A 23408-nucleotide genomic window follows, 5' to 3' on the forward strand; every position below is an offset into this window, starting at 1 on the left:
TCTTCATCAATTTCGTTTACTGAGGCTTTGAACCTCTGCCACTGCTCGCCTGTGAGCATAATTCCCTTTTTCCCGGGACGCAAGTCACCGTCCGCGTTATAGAATTCTCTAATGTTGACATAGACTTTACCTTTGAAGTCACTGATTTTTACAAATCGGTTTTTACCCAGATCCCAAGTAGGCTCACTATCTTCAGTACGGAAACTGTTATCAGATTTCACTTTTTTCTTAATTGGTTCCCTCTGAAAAAAAAGCTACATTCTTCATACATACATAATCTCGGTTTGTCTAATTTAAGCGTCTGCGCATGTTTATTAATTATTTTCAAAGGTAACTGACAGCTGTCAGAATTTTTTGGTCTTTGTCTTAAAAATGGCCACTTTCGTCATTTCGTATTTAAAATGAGATGAGGGCAAAATAGCCATATAAGAACATTAAATTGACAACTTACAAATCTACCAATTGACAAACTTACCTTTATTTTGAATACTGAATAACATAAAATTTAAAAAAATTAAGTATAACATATTTCCTTATAGGAAAATTGCATAATTATTCGATTGCTGTCATTTTTTACATAAAATTTCAAATATAACAAAAACGGCTATACTTAGGTATAGGATGTTATATATGAAATATATTTAGAATCTGGAGTAGAATTCAAAAATGCAATAATACTCTCTATTTAAAATGAGCAAGTGTGGCCATCTTGAAAATATTTTAGATCACTTGCCCCCAATCATCTCGGCACACTGTTCAATTCTCAAATTTCTCCTAATGATAGTTTGTCAGATTTCGATCGCGGAGGTTCCCAGTGGGACACCTTATATATAGTACACGATATATTGAATAAAACCATAACATTTCTCAGCGCCCAAAATTAATCGAGAAATACACAATGTTAAATATTTAAATCATGTAATCCACATAACGCATATTAAAGGGGCTACAGAGAACCTACTTTAAACAATTGTTATAAATAATAACAAATGCAAGTTTACGAAATGTTCAAATGTTTTTACTTTTAAAGGGTATACACAGAAACAAACTTACGTCCTCTGGACCAGAATCTGAGTCGGAGGTATCTGCTCTTTTGGATTTCTTGGGCATCTTGTAAGAAAATATGGTTTACGTATGAAAATTCTTTGGTTTACCGGCAGAATAGCAAAACAGTCAATTGATTTGACTAGTGACAAGCTTGCCGTCAAAGTAATGAAGGAACACAGATTACAGACGCTATAGAAACGAAACACGCATATCAAGTAAAAACTGGTTATGGCTTCATTTCAGTGAATTGTGATTGTGACGAACTAGATCTTCACCCTCACCAGCTTGTCTACTTGTCTTTATCTATGATCTTCACTTAATTCATTATCTCTATTACCCTGGATACGATCGCGAAATATTAAACTCAGAACAGAAACATTCAGGACAATTTTTGAAATTGTGTGTCAATCTTGCAATAAGTTGATAATACCAGATATTAGTACTGTAGATATTCTCCTAATCTCTGATAATACATTAATACAGAACAATATCGACATTGGTGATACTCCGAAGATGTGCCTTGGCCGATCCAGCACGAACATCTCAGTATTTAATAAAATCCCGAATTATTAATATTATACGACCACCAGACTCTAAGGTACACTAGTGAGTAGGCCCTTAGTTTGAAGATTTATCCATAGTTTGTACGTTTTTCTGTTTCGTTTATTTTCTTGGCATGTGTTATTTATTTATTAGCTCTTTATTACTATTTAAATGCTCTCACGAATATACAGGGTGGCTTCAACTAGTGTGTCAAAGTTCATTTACTTCTTACAGACGAATTTTTCTTATCCGACAGTTTCTGAAAGAAAAAAACAACCTCGCAGGTACTGTTGGGGGGGTTTTAGATCGAGGCAGAGTCGAGGAATACAAATTGTTTATTACCTAGCCTGTAGTTGCGCCTGAGTCTCCAATATCTTTTTAATTTCCTTCTAAAATTAAGTTTTAATCTTCATTCGAAGATGGTAGCCATACAACCATACAACAAGGCTTCTGATGGCAGCATAGCTGCCGAAACCAAGGAAAAGGGCGGATTCGGCAATAGATAAAGACTGATTGGTCGGATTTCAAGTCAGGGGGTGAGTCCTGTAGAAGAGATTCAGTCAGGGCAGGCTTCAATTCAATTGCCATAATAAATGTAATTAAAAATATATTGTATTTTTATATGTCGTAGTAATTTTAATCATATCAAAATCAATTTTCTTCTATTGTCTTCTCGCAAAACGAGTTATGACTTCCTCCACTTCTATCAATCGGTATGGTTTTGTGAACGTGGAGAAGTGCCAGTCCAGTTAAGCGCTCTTCTGCCATTGAAGCTCTAAAAAAAATCGCCAAACAGCTAATCCGGGAACTCTTACAAAAATAAAGCCACTGATTCCACCGCTATAAATGAGACGTGCAGATCCAATAATCTTCTCTTTAGATCAATTTTACACGACTCATCCAGCTGTTTCATAAAAATTGACTATGACTCAAAATTGACCAAAATGCTCGTGTGAAATGCAAGTTGCGTATTCCGTCGGAGCTGAATTGGATCTAACTATGACTACACAACATATCCAGCTGACAAGACTCAAAGTTTCATAAAAATCGAACAAAAGTCCGAGAGAATCTAACTTAGCATGAAAAAGTCTATTCTGCTCCATAATTGGAGATGTTCTCTTTTTGGGAATTTTGCTGAGAAACCTGTTTTGTTCACGGCGACCATCGAAAAACTGGTAAATCACTGGATAATAACAACCCCAACTTCTTACGAATTTAATTGATAGGAGACGAACACTAAGGCGAAAAATTTGCCTAACATTGCGCAATATTAGACATGTACCGTTTGGTTGGAAGAAATGTTACCGACAAGATCGGCAAGATAATGACAACCTTGTGAGATTTCGATTCGGGTAGTTCCCCGCAGGGTGGCCATTCGTCAGGTAATTTCGTACGCGTTTGAAAAGTTGGTCACCCTGGTTCCCGGTTGCTCTGTGTGCTTTATGAACAAGAAGGCGTTTGAGCAGCGCTTATTTTTGTTTCAGACACCGGTTTGAACGTTTAATAGGATCCGCAAAGTTTCTTGTGAATCAACGGGTCAAAATATTGAACTAGTGCAGTGGATACTATTTGCAGTTTACCGAGAAATCTGTAAGTACCACTTACAAACAAACTTTTATAAGTCAAAATAGGGTAACAATCTCGGAATTCAAGATAACAAGCTGTAAACTCGTATAAACCTTTATTTTAACATCTAAAAACTTCTCAAAACATTGTTATGATAGTGTGGACGCGACTGTAGTCGTAAAGTAAAAAAAAATCGCGCATTTTTTGCAAATCTGTCGGTTCCGGTAAGTTTTACGGTATTTCAATTTATTATAAATATTTTAGTGTTTTAAATTCTCTACAACTTTTATTTCAAACATTTTTTTATACTTTAAACCGTTTTAGAGATAGAAGGCGGAGAGCGCGCAGTGTTTAACTAGATACAGGGTTATTGATTGAACTTTGGCCACCCTGTTTTAACATCTAATTTGAAAATTATCTAATATGTTTGATATTTGATCTAAATTATTTTAATCTTCTATCCAAGGGTTGGTTAACCAGGCTGGAAGGGATTCTATCACAGGCCATCATAAAGTCATCAATAATATTATTGCTGAATTTTTGTATATTTCTAGTATGGACTATAAAAATCTTACGTAAGGTATGTATTTACACCAGCTCTCCATGTAATACCGCGATAAGAAAATGTATCAACTCCTCACCCCTAATAGCTTTCTTGCGTAATTTAGGCACGGTCCCTAAATGGTATTGCGAATTAGGCGAATCTTAAACGATACTCCCACTTGTGTTTCTTAAGCCGGATCCACACTTGCTATATAACGCTGCTTTGTAGCCAAGTTATCTAGCATGTTAGATATTTTATAATAAAATATAGAAAATTTTCCTGCTATATAACTTGCTACATGCTATCCATCCTTTGTAAAAGTGTGGACGAACCTGTTATTTCAACATCTAGCATATAACATTGTTATATGACGATGTTATGCTATATGTTATCAAGTGTAGGTCCTGCTTGAAAGTTAATATTGAAATCGGATTCGTTTTAAAACAAAAGCAGCACAAAAGTGTTGTTCTATCAATACTGTTATCGTTTGGATAAGACTCAGTTATTGAAGATAATAATCCTAAAATGTGCTTTTGTTGCATATTCGAATTTAAATTGATTGATTATAATGGAATGTTCAACATCCTGTTTAAAGCTTACACGTATATTTTTGATACGTACAAGGTGACCCAACTTGTTCAAAACTTTATTTTACGGGAAAACGAATAGGTATTTTTAATCCAATTTTGATTCCTTTGGCATTCAGTATGGAAGTATTCCTTTGGCATTTGATTGAAGATGGCGACTTTCGCCATGGCAACAAAGAGAGACAGTATTTAAAATAAGATGCGCTAAAATGGCCATATCAAAATGTTTAATTGACAACACTTTTGGAATAGACAACTTTACACAAACTTACCCTTATTTTTAATACTGAATAAAATAAAATAATCAAAAAGGAACTTATTGTTTTAATCACTTCGTATTAATAGTTTTTAAAATGTTGTCGAAATTCAACTAAAGTAAGTCTTTTTCAATCAGAACTGCGGCTCAAATTAAGTATAACATATTTCCTTATAAGAAAAATGAATAATTATTCGATTGGCTGCAACTGTCATTTTTTACATAAAATTTCAAATATATCTTAAACGGTTAAACTTAGGTATAGAATGTTATATATGAAATATATTTAGAATCTGGAGTGGAATTTAAAAATGTAATAATACATAAAGGTGTTTTATTTAAAAAGAGCAAGTGCTTCCGGTATAACCGGAAGTGTGGCTATCTCGGAAATCGTTTAGATGGCTTACCCTTAATGACTTCGGCAAGTCTGCCAATTTTCAAATTTCTCCTAATTATAGTTTGCCAGATATCGATCGCGGCGTTCCCGGTGGGGCACTCTGTATAGTTTCCGTAAAGTTACCTATCAGGCTCATGTTTTTTTAAACAACACCGGAAACCTATTCATATATTTTTAAATTCTACTGAAAAAATTAAATAAGTTTCAATAAGGCAAAATACGGGAAAACTCAACCAATTAATTCAAAGTGAAAAAATGTGAAACTTCGGAAAAACTCAAAAAATTGTAAGATGGGTTATTATTCACGTTGCATAAATTATGACATTACTAAAAGAACTTTATTTTTTATTTAACAAAAATTAAATTTTACGCACAATTTAGCCGGCTCAAATTTGTCGTTTATTTGAATTGAATCAACCTATTTATTTTCACCGAGTCGTGTGACAATGTTAATATTTTTCTTAGCTTTAAATTATTAAAAATTAAATTAGCTTAGAAGTAGGTACATATTAAATTTAAATTAAAATTAAATTAGCTTAGAAGTAGGTACATATTAATTTGCGCATGGGATAAGCTCTCGAATGAGGCAGGCCAAACTGTACATACCTACATAATTTTGTTTGTCCAGAATGTTGAAAATATGGATTATCTTCCTGCATTCAAATAAAATCGGAAGATGACTATGTTCTTTTGTGCTCGAAGGGCTTAATCTCTGACTGAATGTCTATATGTTTGGAAAAATCGAAACAAACAAGTTCAATACCAAAAAAGTCACTAAGAAAGAGTTTAATGTAAACATTTTAACATTTTTATTCATTTAAAATATGTATTTCAATAAAGGTATTGCTTTTCATTTCGTTTATGAAATACGTTGTCCACATTTTATTTTGATCTAAATTTTTATTTAATTAGTTTTACAGAAATACGTGTAAAATCCGAGTTTGAGTGATAAAATATATTGAAATTAAATAAGTTGGTATTAAAATCAACTTTTTAAAACAATTTACAAAGTGAGTGTTTATGATATAATAGCAGCAACAATCTGCTTATAAATGAAAATTAAGTCTGTCTGCTGGGTAGCGGCATTTATATATAGGGGGTTGTTATCTAAATGGCTATTTAATCGGGTATCAAGGTCCAAGTTCCTTAATTTTGATTAAAAAAAATGTTTACAGTCCACTAACCTAAAATCAAATAATCGCACAAACAACAAAAGTTTTATTGGAAATATATTTATGTGGTGGGTTTTAAGAAGGCTTGTTCACGTTTTTAACAACAAAATCGTCGATGTAAACTATTTTTAAGGCATATTGGTAGTGCTTTGAATATCTATTAGTTCTTCTTCTCTCTTTATAAAACGTCTGTGGAATTCTAATAGATATTACTTTCAGAAGCAGAAAATTTGGTCGGAATTGATCTGACCCCGCCTGTTTCATCTGCACCATCCCTGGTAAGTGAATGAATATGAAATTCTCAAAATTACAATTTCATTTGTCTGATGTTGATGCCTTGTACTTTTGGCAATTTTTGTTTGTTATAACTTATAATTCGTTTTATGTCTTTCATTCGAATAAAAAAAATTGTTAGATACGTCGGCGAAAATCCGTTTTCCGAACTCCTGAAAAATTGACACCCTCGACTTCGTCACCTTTTGCCCTTGTATCGAAAACTACTATTATTTCGTTTCCGTGTCAATTTCAATTTGATGAAATCAATTCATATAGAATCTCACCAATATTTCCTGGCGGTATAATCAATGTTTTTTTATTAAGTTCTATTGGAATCCGTCGTCTTTTTTTACGAAGTATTTTGCATTTTAACACATTTTGAGAATTTTTTAGAACTTAAAAAAATTTTTCTAGAAGATTAATATAATTTGGATTGTTATCTGTAGATTTATCGATCACATAATGAGTTTAATTACTATTTATGATATGTTTGTTTTTATAACTGTAAAATTTTTTTTATTGTTCTTTGACCTTTATTGGTAGGTATTCGATTTCAAATGTATGTTGGTTTCTTTTGTATTTTCTTTAATATTAGTGACTAAGTGAATACCTTTCATTCACGACTCTAGGATTATTGATATTATTCTTAATTCTGAAACCACTATTTTTTTCGCCTTTAGAGGCCCTTATTTTTTTGGCCACTATCTATTGACCGATAAACCCAAGAAGCAAAATAGCAATATTTTACCAATTCTATTTAGAATTTTAAGGTCTACATGTGGCCGGAAAAATTCCTTATAGAATTGAATAAAATACGAATTAAATCCAAATGTAGCAAATACAATATAATTGTATATACCTACATAGAAGTCTGATAACAAAAAATGAAATAGTATCAAAACAATAGAGTATATTCGATTTCGATTCGACATGCATAGTACATCATGTGACATGGTGTACTTATGCTATTGTACAAAATAATCATTCAAACAATAGTTTTAAATTTACTAATATTTTCTCGATTCTTATTGAATTTGTTTAACTACTGGTTTTCGATACAAGGACGAAAAGTGTCGTTTTTCGAACATCAGGAGTTCGAAAAACGGATTTTCGCCCTCGTATCGAACAATATTTTTTATTCGAATTAAGAAATAAAGTTACAATAAATGAAAATAGCCAAAAATTAAAGCCGTCAACTTAATTTTTAAAATTTGATGTCAATGCCATTCTTAAAATTGTCATGTTTTGACTTTTGTAATTAATTAAAAAAGCCTATCGGTTACTTTTTAATGAAAATACTACGCGTGGCAATGGCACGTCCAATTTGTCATATTTATTTTGCGCACATGTGCGTAAAAGTAAAACAAATGAACAGTAAAGAAAGGTGCTTTTTTTATCATCGCTACATCGCTGATCGAGAAATGGCACTTTTAGATACATTCGAAAAAAAATATTCTTATGCACATGAATGAAGGATTTCTCCCAGTTTTCTGAATAGGATCATACTTGTGACTCGGGGTTTTATTCTGTCAAACTTAACTTTTGATTTTTGTTCAGTTCTTAGGTTTATTACTGTTCCACATTTTTTGTAAATTTTGCGGATTTCAAAAGGTCCGTTAAATTTATTCAGAACTTTTTTCAATTTGTGAATCTTTAATGTAAATGTAATGTAAAGTTATCACCAATAACAATTTGATTGACTTAAATTAAATTACATTAACATTTAACATAAAATTTTTTTATAAATATTTGTTTACATTTCATTTCTGCAGTTTTGTTTTAGTTCATGTTACATATGCATTTTGATATTGAGCCATTTATCATAAATTCTTTCTGGTTCTATAGAAGAAGTATGACTAAAGATGAGTTTATATGCGAACAACCAGTTTGTTTTGTTCGTCGTTTTGTTAGAACAAATAATCGCATCAACTTAAATATGCTTCGTTTTGCAGTTTTATCACAAGTTCATCTCTAATTGTTGAAGCATAATTTTGAATATGATATTCAGTAAGATCGATATTAATTTTGTCGAAAGTAGTTTTGGGTGTGTCGGTTGTAAGAAGTGGCTCGATTCAGTATTTCCTATTAAATTCTACTTATTGACAAGTTTCACAAGATTTAATGCAATTTTCTACTTGCAAATTGTAGTTTTCGTTAATTCGTCGAATAATTTGATTAATACCACGTTGATGGATAGTTTCCCACGATATTAATAGTCTCATATTTCTGTAATTAATTTTGAACATATTTCGATTAAAGGATAAAAGTAGTACATATATTTTTTCAAGAAATTTAGAAAAGTTCTTCAAAATAATTAAAAACAAAAAAAATTGTCGGTGACTGTGCTTTTATGAGACCTATCTAATAATTGCTAGTTAAAAGTATCAATTCTGTGATGTACTACAGGCATATCTTTATTTGAAGAATAAGAAGAAATTGCATTGCATGTGTTATGCAATATGACACTTTCTTGGAGATGGTTAATTTTTATTCTAAAGCTTGTAGCTTTATCCTTAAGCTGTATCGCATAAGGTTCTTGAAGCATACGCGAGTAGCAAATCTTTACGGATTGTGAGTGGTTCAAAAAATGGCTTCTCGAAATTTGGTTTAACCGTAGTTAGGATTGAATTTATCGCAGATTGAACTTGGTCGTTGTTTGTTAAAGGAAAGTCTTTCCGCTATTTCGATGTAAAATATTTATTGAACAAAATAAAAACAAGTTAGTGGCTACAAAATTTAAATATGACTGAAGCCAAAAGCATCAGCCAAAGTCGAGGCAGCAGAACAATGGGTCAATTCAATACTGCAGCTCAAGCGATCGTGTTATCACCAGACCTCGGCGGCTTAAAGAAATTATACATACAAGGCAAACTTAACGATTGATTGGGACAAATCTCAAATATAAAGTAAGCATTATTCTTCAGTCTTCATAAAAGTTTTTTTAAATGTATAGCGAATTCAAATTATAATTAAGATTAAAACTGCTTATTATTAATTAAAACATCTTCTGAACTGCAAAAAAATAATTCCTATTCAACTCCAACATACTTTGACAAATCGTCATCAGTCTGTGCGTGAAAATCCATGTGTAAAAGTAAAACAAATGAAAACTCCAGAAAAGTGCTTCTTAATAATCATTGGGCCTGATCGTAAAATGGCAGTTTCCGATTCATTCGATTAAAATATTGTTTTTCTAATTTATAGTTTTTATAGTAGGTAGTTTTACTTAGAAAATACTAAATGAAAGTGTTTGTTTTAGAAAATTAGCAAGTGCGACGTCAATGCTATTACATTTTGTGATGAGATCATGGCTGACAAATCAAATGATGGTCTAACTGGCTCTAAAAAGTGCAGCAGCATTGATTACATCAGTCATGCAGAACATCGGGCCACTTTGAAATATCGTGATAATGCGAACAACCCTGTTACGGGCACGAACCCAGTTATCTTAGCTTGTAAGCAAAATAAGGTAAAAACTTTAGAGCGTCTACTTGGGAATTGTGATAAAACCCCTTGTCATTTATCTATCAGAGGAACTACTATATTACCAGATGATGAGGATGAAACATGTCACAATGCATTTTATTATGCTGTTCGTTCAGGAAGTGTTGAGCTCCTTGAGACGCTCATTAGTAAATGGCCAGGCAATTATTTCGCTATTCATACCCGCAAATTAGATGAACTGCTTTCAAGAGCATATGCTGATTTGAAACTAAAAAACGTGCCATTATCAGAAAAAATACAACTTTTTGTCGAAGAGGAGCTAATAAACCTTAGGTTTTTTTGTGAGGATCCTCAGCAAGACGAAAATGTCGAAAATCTATTTATTCAAATCGGAGAGCGTATTGAGTTAGTACTTCAAAACATGTCCTTATTAAACAAATATTACGCAAACGGAGAAAAAGTAGATGAAAAGTTTTTATTTATTGCAAAATTTATTGCTCAAAACATTCACATATTGAAACGTCGGTTGAAGTCAACTTATAATATCTTGCCTTGGGAAGAAATGGAATTTTGCATAGTTGGTTTTGTCTCTTCTCATATGAAACAAAAAGAAATTAATCTGTTCTATAATGCCATATTGAATAAAAACAAAATTCTAGCCTACATGAAAACGTTTTCAAAGATACTTGAAGAAGCAAAAGATAATTTGAAAGATATAAATATAGGGACATTTCATATTTTGCCAAACTTAAAACGTGAGAAAGCGGTAGCGAAGATTGTTAGCACTTGTCCTCAATTGGAAGAGCTGTATAGCGACTACCAACAAATTAGAGATATCGAATCGTTAGAGAAAATTAGCAGATATGTGAACGTGGCATTGTCGGCTGATCCTAAGAAGAGGGAGGGACAGTTAATTGTTACAAGAACTTTGCAAGTTATCGGTGAACATTTTAAAAACACCCTTGAATCTCCTAAATTATCCAACACGACAAGCCAACTGCTTTTGCAAGTATTGCCAAAGGATACACGACAGATAATTACGTCTTTGCGTAATTCATTATCACATGCTTATTCACTCTCTAAGAGAATAGAAATTGAAAATAATGCACCAGATAAGTTTTTCACCGGCATTAAAAATGATATTTCAAAGATTGACAAAGTAATTACCGATATTCTTTATAACAACAAAATTAGAATGATCAGAAGGTTACTAATGGAAATTGTTAACAGTGAAAGCTATGCCGATATAAAGGAAGTTCTTGGAATCTTTAGTAACGTTGATCTAGATAGGCAGGTGCTAGCAGATAGTGTAAAAATAATTGGGCATGATAAGCTTGAAAAAATCATCAATGAATTAAACAATTCTATAACTGACAAAACAATTTATGAGAAAGCGCTGTTTACTGAAATCGAAAGCATAATTAATTTTGCCAACACTAAATTGAAAAATATCAAAACTGATTTCGTTAAGGTGGTCGGAATATTGGAGGTGTTGGCTGAGTTCAAATGGAAAAAAATGACCGAAAATGATATTCGATGCGTTAAACTCTTTGCTAATGGAATACTACAGGATATGTTCACCGAACTAGAGTCCCACAATCTAAAAAAAATTGCGGATTTGGTATTGAACATTTTTAAAAGTTGTATGTCAAGAAAACATGGCAACCTTGATCAAGTAAATATTTTATTTTGTGAACTAGTTTTCGTTTTTGAATTTCAAACAACCGACCTAAGGTGGATTGAAGAATTTAAACGCAAGTTGAATGAGAAAATGTCCTTTATTTTTGAACATTCACACACTACAAATTTTAATACAAGAGGGGAACATTATAATAATCAGCTTGAACTAAAGCTATCTGAACTTAAAAACATTTTGAGAAATAATTCATTAGATGACAGTTTAATTGAAACAATTTCCCAGTACAAGACGAATGAAAAGTTGCAAGTAATATTAGAAATGCTTCTTTTAGATATATTGTCAATCATGCCAGATAATTCCAAAAAGCAGCGAAAGACCAAACAACATTTTTTAGACAATATTGTTCCTTTATTAACTGGAAAATGGTTGCGTGATCATTTGGCACACTACAACACCATAGTAGATGTATTGTTATCTGATCCCACAATATTGCTTATTCTAAACGCTAAAAAACTGATTTTAGAAGGCGTAAAAGAAAGTAAGAAAAATATTGACAAATTGTTCATAGAGAATCTTCCTAAACTGAAGGATAATTATGAAAAAGATCTTACGGCTCTTACTGTTCAAGAAAAAATGTTTGATGCAGCGAAGAAAGGTAATCTGGAAAATCTAAAGATGTATCTTCAAAAAGGAGCAGATATTAATGCTAGAAGTATTAACGCATGGACTACATTACATTTTGCTGCTTCTGGGGCAAGTCTTAATGTCGTAAAATTTGTGATTGAACAACAACTATGTGTCGACGTTAAAGATGTAAATAATCAAAGTCCGCTTCATATTGCTGCTACACATGGAAATAAAATTATTGTTGATTTTTTTATTAGAGAAACAGATATACATGTTGATGTTGTAGATAATGCACACAAAACACCACTGCATTTTGCATCTGCGAATGGTCACAACGACATTGTAGAAATTCTGGTAAAAAATCATGCAAATACTAGTGCTAAAGATAGTGTAGGGCTTTCGCCTTTGCACTATGCCATATACAACAATCATGTTGCTATTGCTAAGTTTTTGCTGGAAAAAGAAGACACTGTCGATATTAATGAGGCGATGTCTGGATTTACGCCACTACATATAGCTGCCGAAAGTGGTTCTCTCGAATTAGTTATTTTTTTATTAGACAAAGGAGCAAATGTTAATGGCAGAAGCGATGAAGGAGCTACACCATTAAATGGAGCAGTACGGAATGGCTATCTAGAAGTTGTGAATGTTTTGATACTGAAGGGCGCCAATGTTAATTCCAGATTTATAGATGGTAGTACGCCATTATACATTGCAATAGCGAACGGCCATGAGAAAATAGCTAATGTGTTACTGAAGGCTGGAGCTAATGTTAATGTTGTTGATAGAGTTTGTAATCAAACACCATTACACTACGCCGCACGATTCGGGTATGAAAATATTGTTGAAACTTTACTGATGAATAAGGCAAATACTGATATTGCTACAAACGAAGGCGTGACTCCAGCACATTTAGCAGCACAGGGTGGACACTCAAAGGTAATTGCCACTTTACTCCAGAATAAAGTTAACATTTTCCGTAAAGATAACAGTAAGTGGACACCGTTGCATTATGCAGCAGAAAATGGTCATACGACTGTTGCTCATCTTTTAATACAAAATGGATTAGCTGTAAATGATAAAACCATTTATAGTGCAACACCATTACATATTGCTGCTCTGCAAGGTCACAAGGAGTTTGTCGAACTTTTACTTAAGAATAATGCTCAAATTAGTGGTCGAGATTGGGTTGGCAATACACCACTACACGCAGCTGTATCACACGGTAGCAATGATATCACTGCTCTTTTAATTAAAAACAAAGCTGAAGTTGATGTGAGATCTAATAATGGCACGACTCCATTGCATTTCGCAGCTAGAAGAGGACATAAAGATGTTACTGCTTTTTTAATCGAAAATAAAGCTAAAGTTGACACCGCGGCCAAGTATGGTTTTACACCTTTGCATGCGGCTATTGCAGGAGGCCACAAAGATATTGTGATCCTTTTAATAAGAAATAAAGTCAATGTTAACGTGAGAGATTCTGCAGGTGGGACGCCGTTACTCTTGGCTGTTGAAGCTGGCCATAAAGAAATCGTCGATATTTTGATAGCTAACTATGCCAATGTTAATTTTCAGAGTGACAACCGAACACCATTGGTTTCTGCAATTCAACATTATTACAAAGAGATCGCCGCAGTTCTTATCGAAAATGGAGCCAGTGTTAATGAAGAACAAGGAGCAGCTTTATTGATGGCAGTGCTGGCTGGTTATAAAGATCTTGTGAAGCTATTGCTGAAACATAATGCCCGTGTTGATTTCAACGTGGGTGAAAATGCTACAGTATTGCATGCGGCTGCCAAAAGAGGCCATAAAGAGATAGTAAATGATCTATTGGCAAAGGGTGCCAATGCTGACGCTAGGGATAACCATGGATTAACACCATTATATATTGCAGCATCAGAAGGCCACGAATACGTTGCTGAAGTTTTAATAGCAAACCGTGCCAACGTTAACTTTGTAAACATGGAAGGCGCTCCATTACACAGAGCTGCTGCTTTTGGCCATGTCAATGTTGTTTCCGTTCTATTAAGGAATGGAGCAAAAGTTGATAATAAAGACAAGAAAAAGAGAACGGCTTTAGAATTAGCAGTTGCACGTAATCATTTTGAAGTGGTGAGATTGTTAATGGGGCACAAACCGGTAGATATGAACTCTAAAGGCAATGATGATTTTACGTTACTTCACATTGCTTCACAAGAAGGCAACTTAGAAGTGGCAAGCTATTTAGTAGATAAAGGATGTAGCATTGATGCTAGAAATAATGCAGGTTCAAAGCCAATACATATTGCGGCCAGGGAAGGCCATGAGGCCACTGTGAAATATTTTCTTAGCAAGGGATTAAGTGTTAATGAGCTTGGTGCAGCTAATCAGACAGTAATACACTATGCTGCAATGACAGGTCAGTTAAATGTTGTGAAATTTTTAATAATGCAAGGTGCGAACATTAACGCTAAGGATTTAAATTGCTGTACGCCTTTGCATCTAGCTGCTGAAAATGGTTATAAAGACGTTATTCAAGTTTTATTACAAAATGGTGCAATCTATAATGCTGTTACTAGCAGTTGTCTGAGACCATTGGACATTGCAAGGAATCAAGATGTTATCTACCTATTAGGGTTAATTGATCAATTGTTTAACTCTGTCAAACGTAATATATCTTTAGATGTTGAAACTCACATTAGATCAGGGGCAGTAATTAATTCAAAAAATGCGAACAACTTGACGCCATTACATTATGCTACCTGGAAAGGCTATCATGACGTTGTAAAAATTCTATTACGGAATAAAGCCAACAGTAATATGGTCGATGAGAAGAATTTTACTTCATTGCATTATGCCGTCAAATTCTCACATTTAGAAATTGTAAAAACTCTACTGTCCTATGGCGCAATATATAATGCAGTGTCTGCCAGCGGGAAAACACCATCAGACCTCAGTGTAGATGCAGATATTACTAGTTTACTTAAATTAATCAGTGATTGCTTTGAAAAGGTTGAAGCTCGTAAAACAGTGGTCATTAAGGACTTGAACAAAATAAAGCATATTGACAAGGTAAAATCAGTGATGGGCGCTCGTAATAAGGAGAACAAAACTTTGGTGGTAGTTGGAATTCAGAGCAAATTTTCCAAAGTCGCGGAATTGAAGCAAATATTTCAAGTTGATGTATCCGCTCAAATTCATGAGGCTTATAAACTTTTGGAGCTAGGAAATTACCAACGAGCGTTAAAAATGTTCAGAAGTGCATTGGAACGTCGTAAAGAGATATTTGGACCAGACAATCCAAGCACGCTAGATATTCAAAGATATATAGCCCTTACTTTATATAAACAAGGACATTACCAAGACGCTTTAAAGATTTTTATAGATAATTATCAGAAATTACAAGACATGTTAGGTTTGCATAATCCCACTACTTTAGAAACGAGAAGTAATATCGCTTTAGTTCTACATAGGCAAGGCAAATATGAAGAAGCTTTAATAATTTTTCGAGAAGTATATGAGGAACAAAGAGAAGTACTAGGCTCAAACAATACAGAGACCGTAAATACTAAGTTTCACATGGCATTGGTATTAAACCGCCTGGGACATTTTCATGAAGCTTTATGTATAAACAAGGCAGTTTATAAAGCTAGGAAAGAATCTCTTGGCCCATATGATATAAACACAATTTCTGCCCAAAATAATATAGCAGTGGTTTTAGTAAGTCAACATAAATCTAAAGAAGCTTTGGAAATCTTTCAACAAGTGCTTAAAAAGAAAGAAACTATTTTAGGTATTAATCACAGTGATACATTGAGAACGTTGAGTAGCATATCCACGGCACTCTTTGCACAGCATAAATATACCGAGGCCTTGCAAACAGCACAAAAGGTCTTAAATATCCAGAAATCAGAGTTACCACCAAACCATCCACAAGTCTTGAATAGTCAATATGCCTTAGGAAACATATTTTTTGCTCAAGGCAAATTGACACTAGCTCTTAAAGCATACACAGAATGCGTTGATCAAATAAAAGTTGTGTTTGGAGCGACTTATCCGGCTGTTTCAGATATTTTACAAAAGATCGAAGCGATTAATGTAAAACTACGTTATTTGGGTGTCAAATCATCTGACGTTCTACTACATCTTCAAAAAGACATCAACGTTGCTGCTAGTCGAGGTGATTTACAAACTGTTCAGCTTCTTCTAAAAGATGGGGCTAATTCTGATGGAAGAACACCGTTACATTTCGCAATTAGCGCTGGACACATAGATATTGTAAACCTCTTAATAAAAAATGGTGCTAGTGTCACTGAAGTTACTAACAAAGGTAATACTCCTCTCCATACAGCTACTTCTAAAGGTAATAAGGAAATCGCTGAACTTTTGTTACAACATGTAAAGCCTAAAAAATTAAATAACTTTGTTAATGCTAAAACTGCTTATAGTGGTAGCACGGCACTGCATGTTGCAGCTAAAGCTGGCTTCGGAGAATTAGTCCGATCATTATTGAAACATGGTGCCGCTTATAAAATTGAAAACAGAGCAGGTGAAACGCCTATTAATATTTCGAAGGATCAAACCATCACTAACCTGCTAACAATAATAGCAGAATTATTCCAGGAGATCGTAAGTGGTAATGTAGAATCCATTAACAAACTAAGATCAGTGACATCTGATGACCTACTAGCTATTACAAATGCTCGTAATGATCAAGGAAACACATTATTGCAAGTTGCTATAGCTAATGGAAAAACGAATGTGACGTATACGTTATTAGAAATATTGAAAACCCAAAAATGAATAGTGGAAAACCCAAAAACAAAAATATTGCCGTGGAGAGAAATATTGGGCTATTTATTGCTATTCAAACTAATCAGCCGATTTACATCTTGTACTAGACATTTCATGGGTAGGGGACATTATTTAAAATTCGTTCCTATTCCATGCCCGAATATAACATCATTATGCTTAACTAGTGAGTTAATTGTAGGGAATTAGCAAAAGTGTTTTTAACAGTGGATTCAATGAGACGTTTCATCAATGGGTAGGCCAATTGGTCAATGTCGATACATACAAGACGGGATGCACATGCAATAGTTCATTTGCAATGTTCAATAAAATAGGAACAGTTATAAATTTTGCATTTTTGTTAGCCACTAGAAGAGCTATGTATGCCCTACTATTAAATCTATATTAATTTTATCGTGCACCTAGCCTTATTTGACAGTGAATCTAATAGGTATTGAAGCAATAATTGTAATAATTAAAACTACTAATTTCTCAACAATATACGGCAAAAATTGACTAAAATATTTTCGGGTGGTTTCGAGAATACCTATTTTGTCAACACCTTATGTACTCGTACTGAACTTTTGAGGTATCGTTTGCTTAAGAAACTGGATTTCTTTTCGTTTGTGAAATAAGTGATTAAAATAATGCTCCTTTGCTTGAAACACCACGTATAATTTTTCATCTTATTTGTTTATTGCTATATCAACTGTAAGTTGCATATAAACTATGGAAAGGTTCAATATTTTGAAAATGCATTTCATGCTGTAAAGGTTTTGGCATTGTAAAAGTTATGTACCAGGAGATACTTACATTGACATCCACACTTCTATACCATGTTTGTGTTACTGGTTATTTGTATACATACGTTGCCATTTAGTTAAGATATAAAATATACAGTGTGGTTAAAATAAGGAAATTTACATTTAGAAAGTATACGTAACCAATGTTATTTGTTAGTCGTTGTTGGTGAATTCACGTGTTTGAAATATTTTTTAACGTTTTTATAATTAAAAGAGGAAATCATACACAAAAGTGTTTGCACCCTGCTTATGTTTTTAATTTTACTGTTATATTTGTTATAATTGCTTGATTGGTTAATATTTACTTCATAATTTAGTAGATAGAGTGAAGTTACTCAATTAACGTGAAAATAAAGTTCAAGTTGAGATGGGTTGTTCACAAGACACAATGTCTCATTTACAGTAAATTATGCCTTTAATAATGTGTGGATTCCAAATTACGCAACACTTTGTTTTTGAAAGCACTAGTAGCTACGGGATAGATAGATGGTCAGCAAAGCAGTGGCAAGTTTTAATGCATCGGAAACAAATATCATTTGTTGACGTCGGCTAATTTTTTATCACAAATGTTCATGTAAGAAAATTAAAAAATGAAGGCATTATTTAACGTAAATATTTTAGCAAGTAGCACATATGTATTATTTTTACACATTTTCATTGATGTGATACTATTATATTGAATTACACTTTATTTTCCATATTCCATATTTTATTTGAGCATATAGTTTAAATGTTATTTTTATATATTAATTATGCAAATAAATACAATATTTAGTTATTTTAAATCGAATGCATCCCATATTACACCCCGATAAAGTATGTAAATTTTGTCTACTATTTTAGACAATTCATGTACTAAAACCGTTAGATGACTATATTATCAGGTTTCTACTGACAGGCACATGAATTCTTGTACTACACTTGCGGTTATTCCAAAAGTAGCTTGTACTTGCTTATATTAAATAAAACACCCGGTATATTATTCTACTTCTTTTGGAATTCGACTCCAAATTCTAAATGTATTTCACTTTAAAATCCTATCTGCCCAACTCTAACTTTGATTTTGATATATTTGAGATTTACACTTTACACCAATTGCACTCCCAAAAATAATGAATTTTTCCTGTAAGGAAATATGTGTTATTTAATTTGAGTTGTATTCCTAATATATATATAATATAACTATTAATACCAAGTTAATACAACGAATTATCAAAATGAAATTAAGCACACAGTCCAAAAGCAAATCAAAGCCCAACTTTGATTATTTTCTTATAAAGTTTTAAAAATAAAGGTAAACTTGTGTAAGTTCTATTCCAAAAGTGTTCGGTCATCGAAATTTTGCGAATCTAGTGTTTTCAAATGACTGATCATTTTTCTGTCATCAGATTTTTCATCTTTGGTAGAATTGTTCCAGATGGCGGTCATCTAAATGGTGACAGCTAACGATCATTAAAAGGTCACGACAATGCAAGAAGCTTTCGAGCTTCTTGCATTGTCTTCAAGCCATGACTTGAAACTGGTGATCTTTTGGCGATTTTTGGGGAAAATAATGTCTTCTTAACGTTTTGCAAATAGAAGCGGATTCACAACAAAATACTCTTAATCATTAGTAATAAGATGGAATTATTTCACTATCGTGTAGTGCGGTTACTCAGCTATTCGGACTTTGGATACATCTTCAGTTCATTGTTTATAAAGCACAACCTGCTGATATTGATCATCTTAAAAGGCCAATTGCAGCAGAATGCCGGTCAAATACCGGCAAAGTTTTCCGAAATGTTAGAGAGGAGTTCGAAAACAGACTTTACTATTGTTTACAGGAAAATGGACATGATTTTGAACAACTTATAAAATAGAATAGTGCGTAGGTAAGTAGATCCCATGGGTTTAATTAAGGAAATTTCTCTTCCGGAATGAAAGTTATTTGCCTTGAAGGAAAATAAGAAATAAATTGTTAAACAATTGTTTAAACTAGGTTTTCCTCTTATTCAACGGCTTAAACGGTGTAACCTACTCTTCCTGTATGAATGATTTGTCCTGTAAGGAGACCCAATTAGGGACGAACGATACTGAGAAAGTATCGATACTTACTCAAATGAGTAGTAACCGAATCATCTTGCAATACTGCTCATATCAGTATTCTGAAAGTATCGAAACCATTACCTGCTCACAATTTTATTGACTGACTCGATATTGAGTGACTACGTATAATCGTCATAAACACATTTTAAGAATACATTTTCGATGAGTTTTTCAAGACCGAAATTAACTGTTACCGTGAATTTTAACTGTAAAAAGGCCGTTTAATAAAGAGATTGTAATAAAATGTATGGAATATATTTTAATGCAGTTATTGCCATCAGGTAAATAAAAAATATTCATTTTCTTTCTGAAGGTTTCCCAAAAAATCAGTTGCTGCAAATATTTAGGGGACAAGCTTTTTCTATTGTGCGTCATAGCAGCACCAGTTTTAGTAAATATATATTACCACACTTATAAAAGTTAGGAAATACCGTTTGCATGTCTCCCAATGGGTCACTTTTCAAAGATATTATTCAGTTCCATATTGTTTTGATGTCGGCAATAAGTTTTAAAACTGACTATTCAGAACTATTAATACGTATCTTTTTTATTCAACGCACAATTATACGAACCTTAGATTGAGCTGTTTTCACACTTGGTCATTTTAAAGCCTCTTCAACGATGTGATTTATTGTGTCAGCCAAACAGGGCAAATATTTCATTGAGCGTACGAATAGCTAGATAGAGCATATGCATTTTACTATTTTGAAGAAAATGACATGTCACACCTAAGAAACCTCGGTCGTTCATTGTTTCAGTCCAAATGTCCACTCTGAGACAAATATTGTTAATCTTTGACAAAATTTAGCTTTAGCTATAGCTACACAAGCTTCATATTTTTTGTGGGTCATCTTCTTTAAATAAGTTAAATAAGATGCACTAAGTATGTTCTCCTTCCACAATGTAGGAATGCCATAATTGCAAACAAGAAACGCTAAAGCTTGCACTATTTTGTTGTATTTTGAACCTCCCTCCAAAATAGATATATCTATTATATTCAATAAAGAAAAAGTACTAGAAATAATTTGTTTTCTTTATTGGCCGAAACTTGTAAAAATGCGTCTTCTAAAGTCCTTTGTGGTGGTATGTTACTATCCGTACTAGCATCAAAAAAACTTTTTCCTTCCAACATGTTTTCTAATTTAGAACCGCTAGATGTTGATGGCTGTGCGATATCCAACTCAAGTTCTTCAATAGACTTCACAAAATATCCTATATCTTCATAAATATATGTTCTGTGACTTTGGGCAGTGTTTACACTTTTGATAATTCGATTCGATACGAGTACTTTATTTCGATACCAAGTATTTGTTTCGAAAGAACGAATCAATTACCAAAGTATTCGGTATCGAAACAAAAGTATCGAATACCTACTTGTATTTACTTGTATCGAATCATCCCTAGACCCAATGCAATAATTTTTGTGTCAACATTAACATGTTTAATTATTTCTGCAACTTTGAAGCGCGATTATTCGGAAACCTCTGGACTAAAAGCAACAAAGTAGGATGCAACTGAAAAGATAATTGAACGCTCTCTAAAACGCTGTGCCACTTGATCCCCATTCCCATTTTAGATTCTAAGAGTTACTCCTCCTATGGGGTTGAAACAACAAAGCTAAAACTATTCACTCAAACAGTCCCCCTTACAAATAAAATTGATGTGTCCCCGATTTTCCATATTTTCGACTACAAGGAAGATATTAAGGGTGGGAAGTTTTCAAATTGACACCCCGTATATCTGTTCGCGACGGATTCGAACTTTTTTTATAACATTTTATTAATAGTTATTGACATGTTGTCGAAATTCCATTAGAGTAAGTACTTTTCAACAAGAAATGCGACTCAAATTAAGTAGCACATTTCCTTATACGAAAAATTTATAATTATTCTAGTGGCTGCAACTGTCATTTTTAACATAAAATTTCAAATATAAACAAAACTGTTTGCGTTCAAAATGAGCAAGTTCATACCTACTTCCGGTAGCTCCAAAAAGGACTACCCTTGATATTATTTTATTTTATATTTTAACATGCATTTTCTTAACCAGTCCTTCATTATTAGTTGTGAAAATACGAGAGAGTGGTATAAAAACTAAGAACTAATTTTTGATCTGTTGATGACAATAAATTACTTGTACCTTTATGGTTGAGAGCCTGCTTTATACGCAAGAGGCCAGGTTGGTCCAGTATTAGATCGATCTGATTGCGCAGGCCAGCAGATCCCGGAGTTGAGAAACGATGACGACAACACGGAGCCTCACAGTTCGCTCCGGTATTTATTCCAGAACAGGAATATTAATCCGGTGATTTTTCTGGCTGGTTTAACGTTACGCAAGGGGACAGCTGGGGTGCAATTCAAGGTTACGTCATTCGGTTCATTTGTAGTGTTTGACTGTGTTTTGATTGAACACAATAAGTGTTGACACGTTGCTTCACAGTTCAATTTTGAGGTGGTTTCTAATCGTTTTACTTGATGAGTTTCTAGAAATGTTAAGGTATGTTTTATTGACGTTGGTATTTCAAATTTTAATAGATTATCAATTTTGGTATTTGGGGCACGGCACCACATGTAGGCATGTTTCAAACAGGTCCACACATAGAGTTAATCAAGTGACAAGTTCACTACTACGATGTTTTGCTTTATTTACCATCCGAATTTGATTTGGGTTGCAACCTTTAGTTTTCCTATTAACAGTTAAACAAAATCAGACATCGATGTTTGCTGCAATAGAAAGTAATAAGTTCTTGGGTATAAGCGAAAACTTCCAATTATCACATGTTGACTACTTATAATGTATTATTTACTCGGAGAGGAGCAGACGCATATAGAACGAAATTTATTTTTACGCTAAATTCTTTACTTGTTTATGTAATTTTTTGATAAAAATAAGGGTGATAACATGTGACAGGTCAAATACCTAACAGAAAAATGAAGTATGTAGCAATATCGTATATACGAACATTTCACGGAGTTTACCGGATTTATTGAACGTTGCACTACTGAAGTCACTCTAGTCCAAATATCGCAGAAAAACACAGAAAGAATAATACATGATAAGTCCAAGAATTCTTCCCCAACAAGTTTCACTAAACTATTAAAGGTTTTTTTTTATTAAACCAAGTTATTCTTGTAAATACTCATAATTGACCGAACGAATGAGACATATATTCATGGGTCAGATACTCGTTGATTAAATGTTTGCGTTATTGGTCTGGAGATGTTGGCTTTTTGCAGTCGAATTAAGACTTTCGCTTTGCTCACGCAAACAGTATTTTTATTTTTTTACAAACTTCTTTTTGGTTTTTCGCCTCAAAAATTTTTGTCTTTAAAAAACAGAATTTCCTCACGTCTTTTATTACAGATTGATAAATAGTGCTCCTATTTTATAACTGACAATTTGCACAGATGAATTATCAGAGCGAATTTTCATATACTGTATTATCCTACTATTGTTACACAATTTATTAACATACTCTTTTTTAGGTTCATTTAGGTTCTTTTGATAACGATAGCAGAAAATAGCTATCGAAACGTCAAGGTAATTTTTCAAATTAATTTCTTTACTAATTGGAATTTTCTCTTACAGCTTGAGCCTAAGTGTGTCGCAGGATACCCTCTAGGTGATAGTTCTTGATTACTTTTTGATA

At 33.2% G+C, this 23408-nt stretch overlaps 2 protein-coding genes across 6 annotated transcripts in view; one reads left to right on the forward strand and one right to left on the reverse strand.

Moving 5' to 3' along the window:
- The window catches only part of LOC109544511 (RNA polymerase II transcriptional coactivator), a 1970-nt gene extending 557 nt beyond the window's left edge, over window positions 1-1413 (reverse strand). The window contains exons 1-2 of the mRNA XM_019914756.2: window positions 1054-1413; window positions 1-242 (exon numbers count right to left, since the gene is read on the reverse strand). Of these exons, the coding sequence (XP_019770315.2) occupies window positions 1-242; window positions 1054-1110 (299 nt within the window). The 5' untranslated portion in view covers window positions 1111-1413. The remainder of the gene's footprint in view (window positions 243-1053) is intronic.
- A 112-nt stretch (window positions 1414-1525) lies between these two features.
- Window positions 1526-18374, forward strand: LOC109544510. Of its 5 annotated transcripts, XM_048664220.1 has the most exons (6): window positions 1526-1645; window positions 3075-3180; window positions 3623-3736; window positions 6332-6390; window positions 9648-13037; window positions 13677-18374. In XM_048664220.1, the coding sequence occupies exons 5-6, from the start codon at window positions 9696-9698 to the stop codon at window positions 16881-16883; spliced, it is 6549 nt and encodes a 2182-aa protein (XP_048520177.1). In that variant the 5' UTR covers window positions 1526-1645; window positions 3075-3180; window positions 3623-3736; window positions 6332-6390; window positions 9648-9695; the 3' UTR covers window positions 16884-18374. The 5 variants fall into 5 exon arrangements, with proteins under 5 accessions (XP_048520177.1, XP_019770311.2, XP_019770310.2 ...); XM_019914752.2 differs by having other exon boundaries at window positions 9648-18374; XM_019914751.2 differs by lacking the exon at window positions 3623-3736 and having other exon boundaries at window positions 9648-18374.
- Window positions 18375-23408: the final 5034 nt, after the last annotated feature.

Source organism: Dendroctonus ponderosae, unplaced genomic scaffold (assembly GCF_020466585.1).
Source record: "Dendroctonus ponderosae isolate FM_Combo_2020 unplaced genomic scaffold, Dpon_F_20191213v2 Dpon_F_20191213_2, whole genome shotgun sequence".
Taxonomy (NCBI): Eukaryota; Metazoa; Arthropoda; class Insecta; order Coleoptera; family Curculionidae; genus Dendroctonus; species Dendroctonus ponderosae.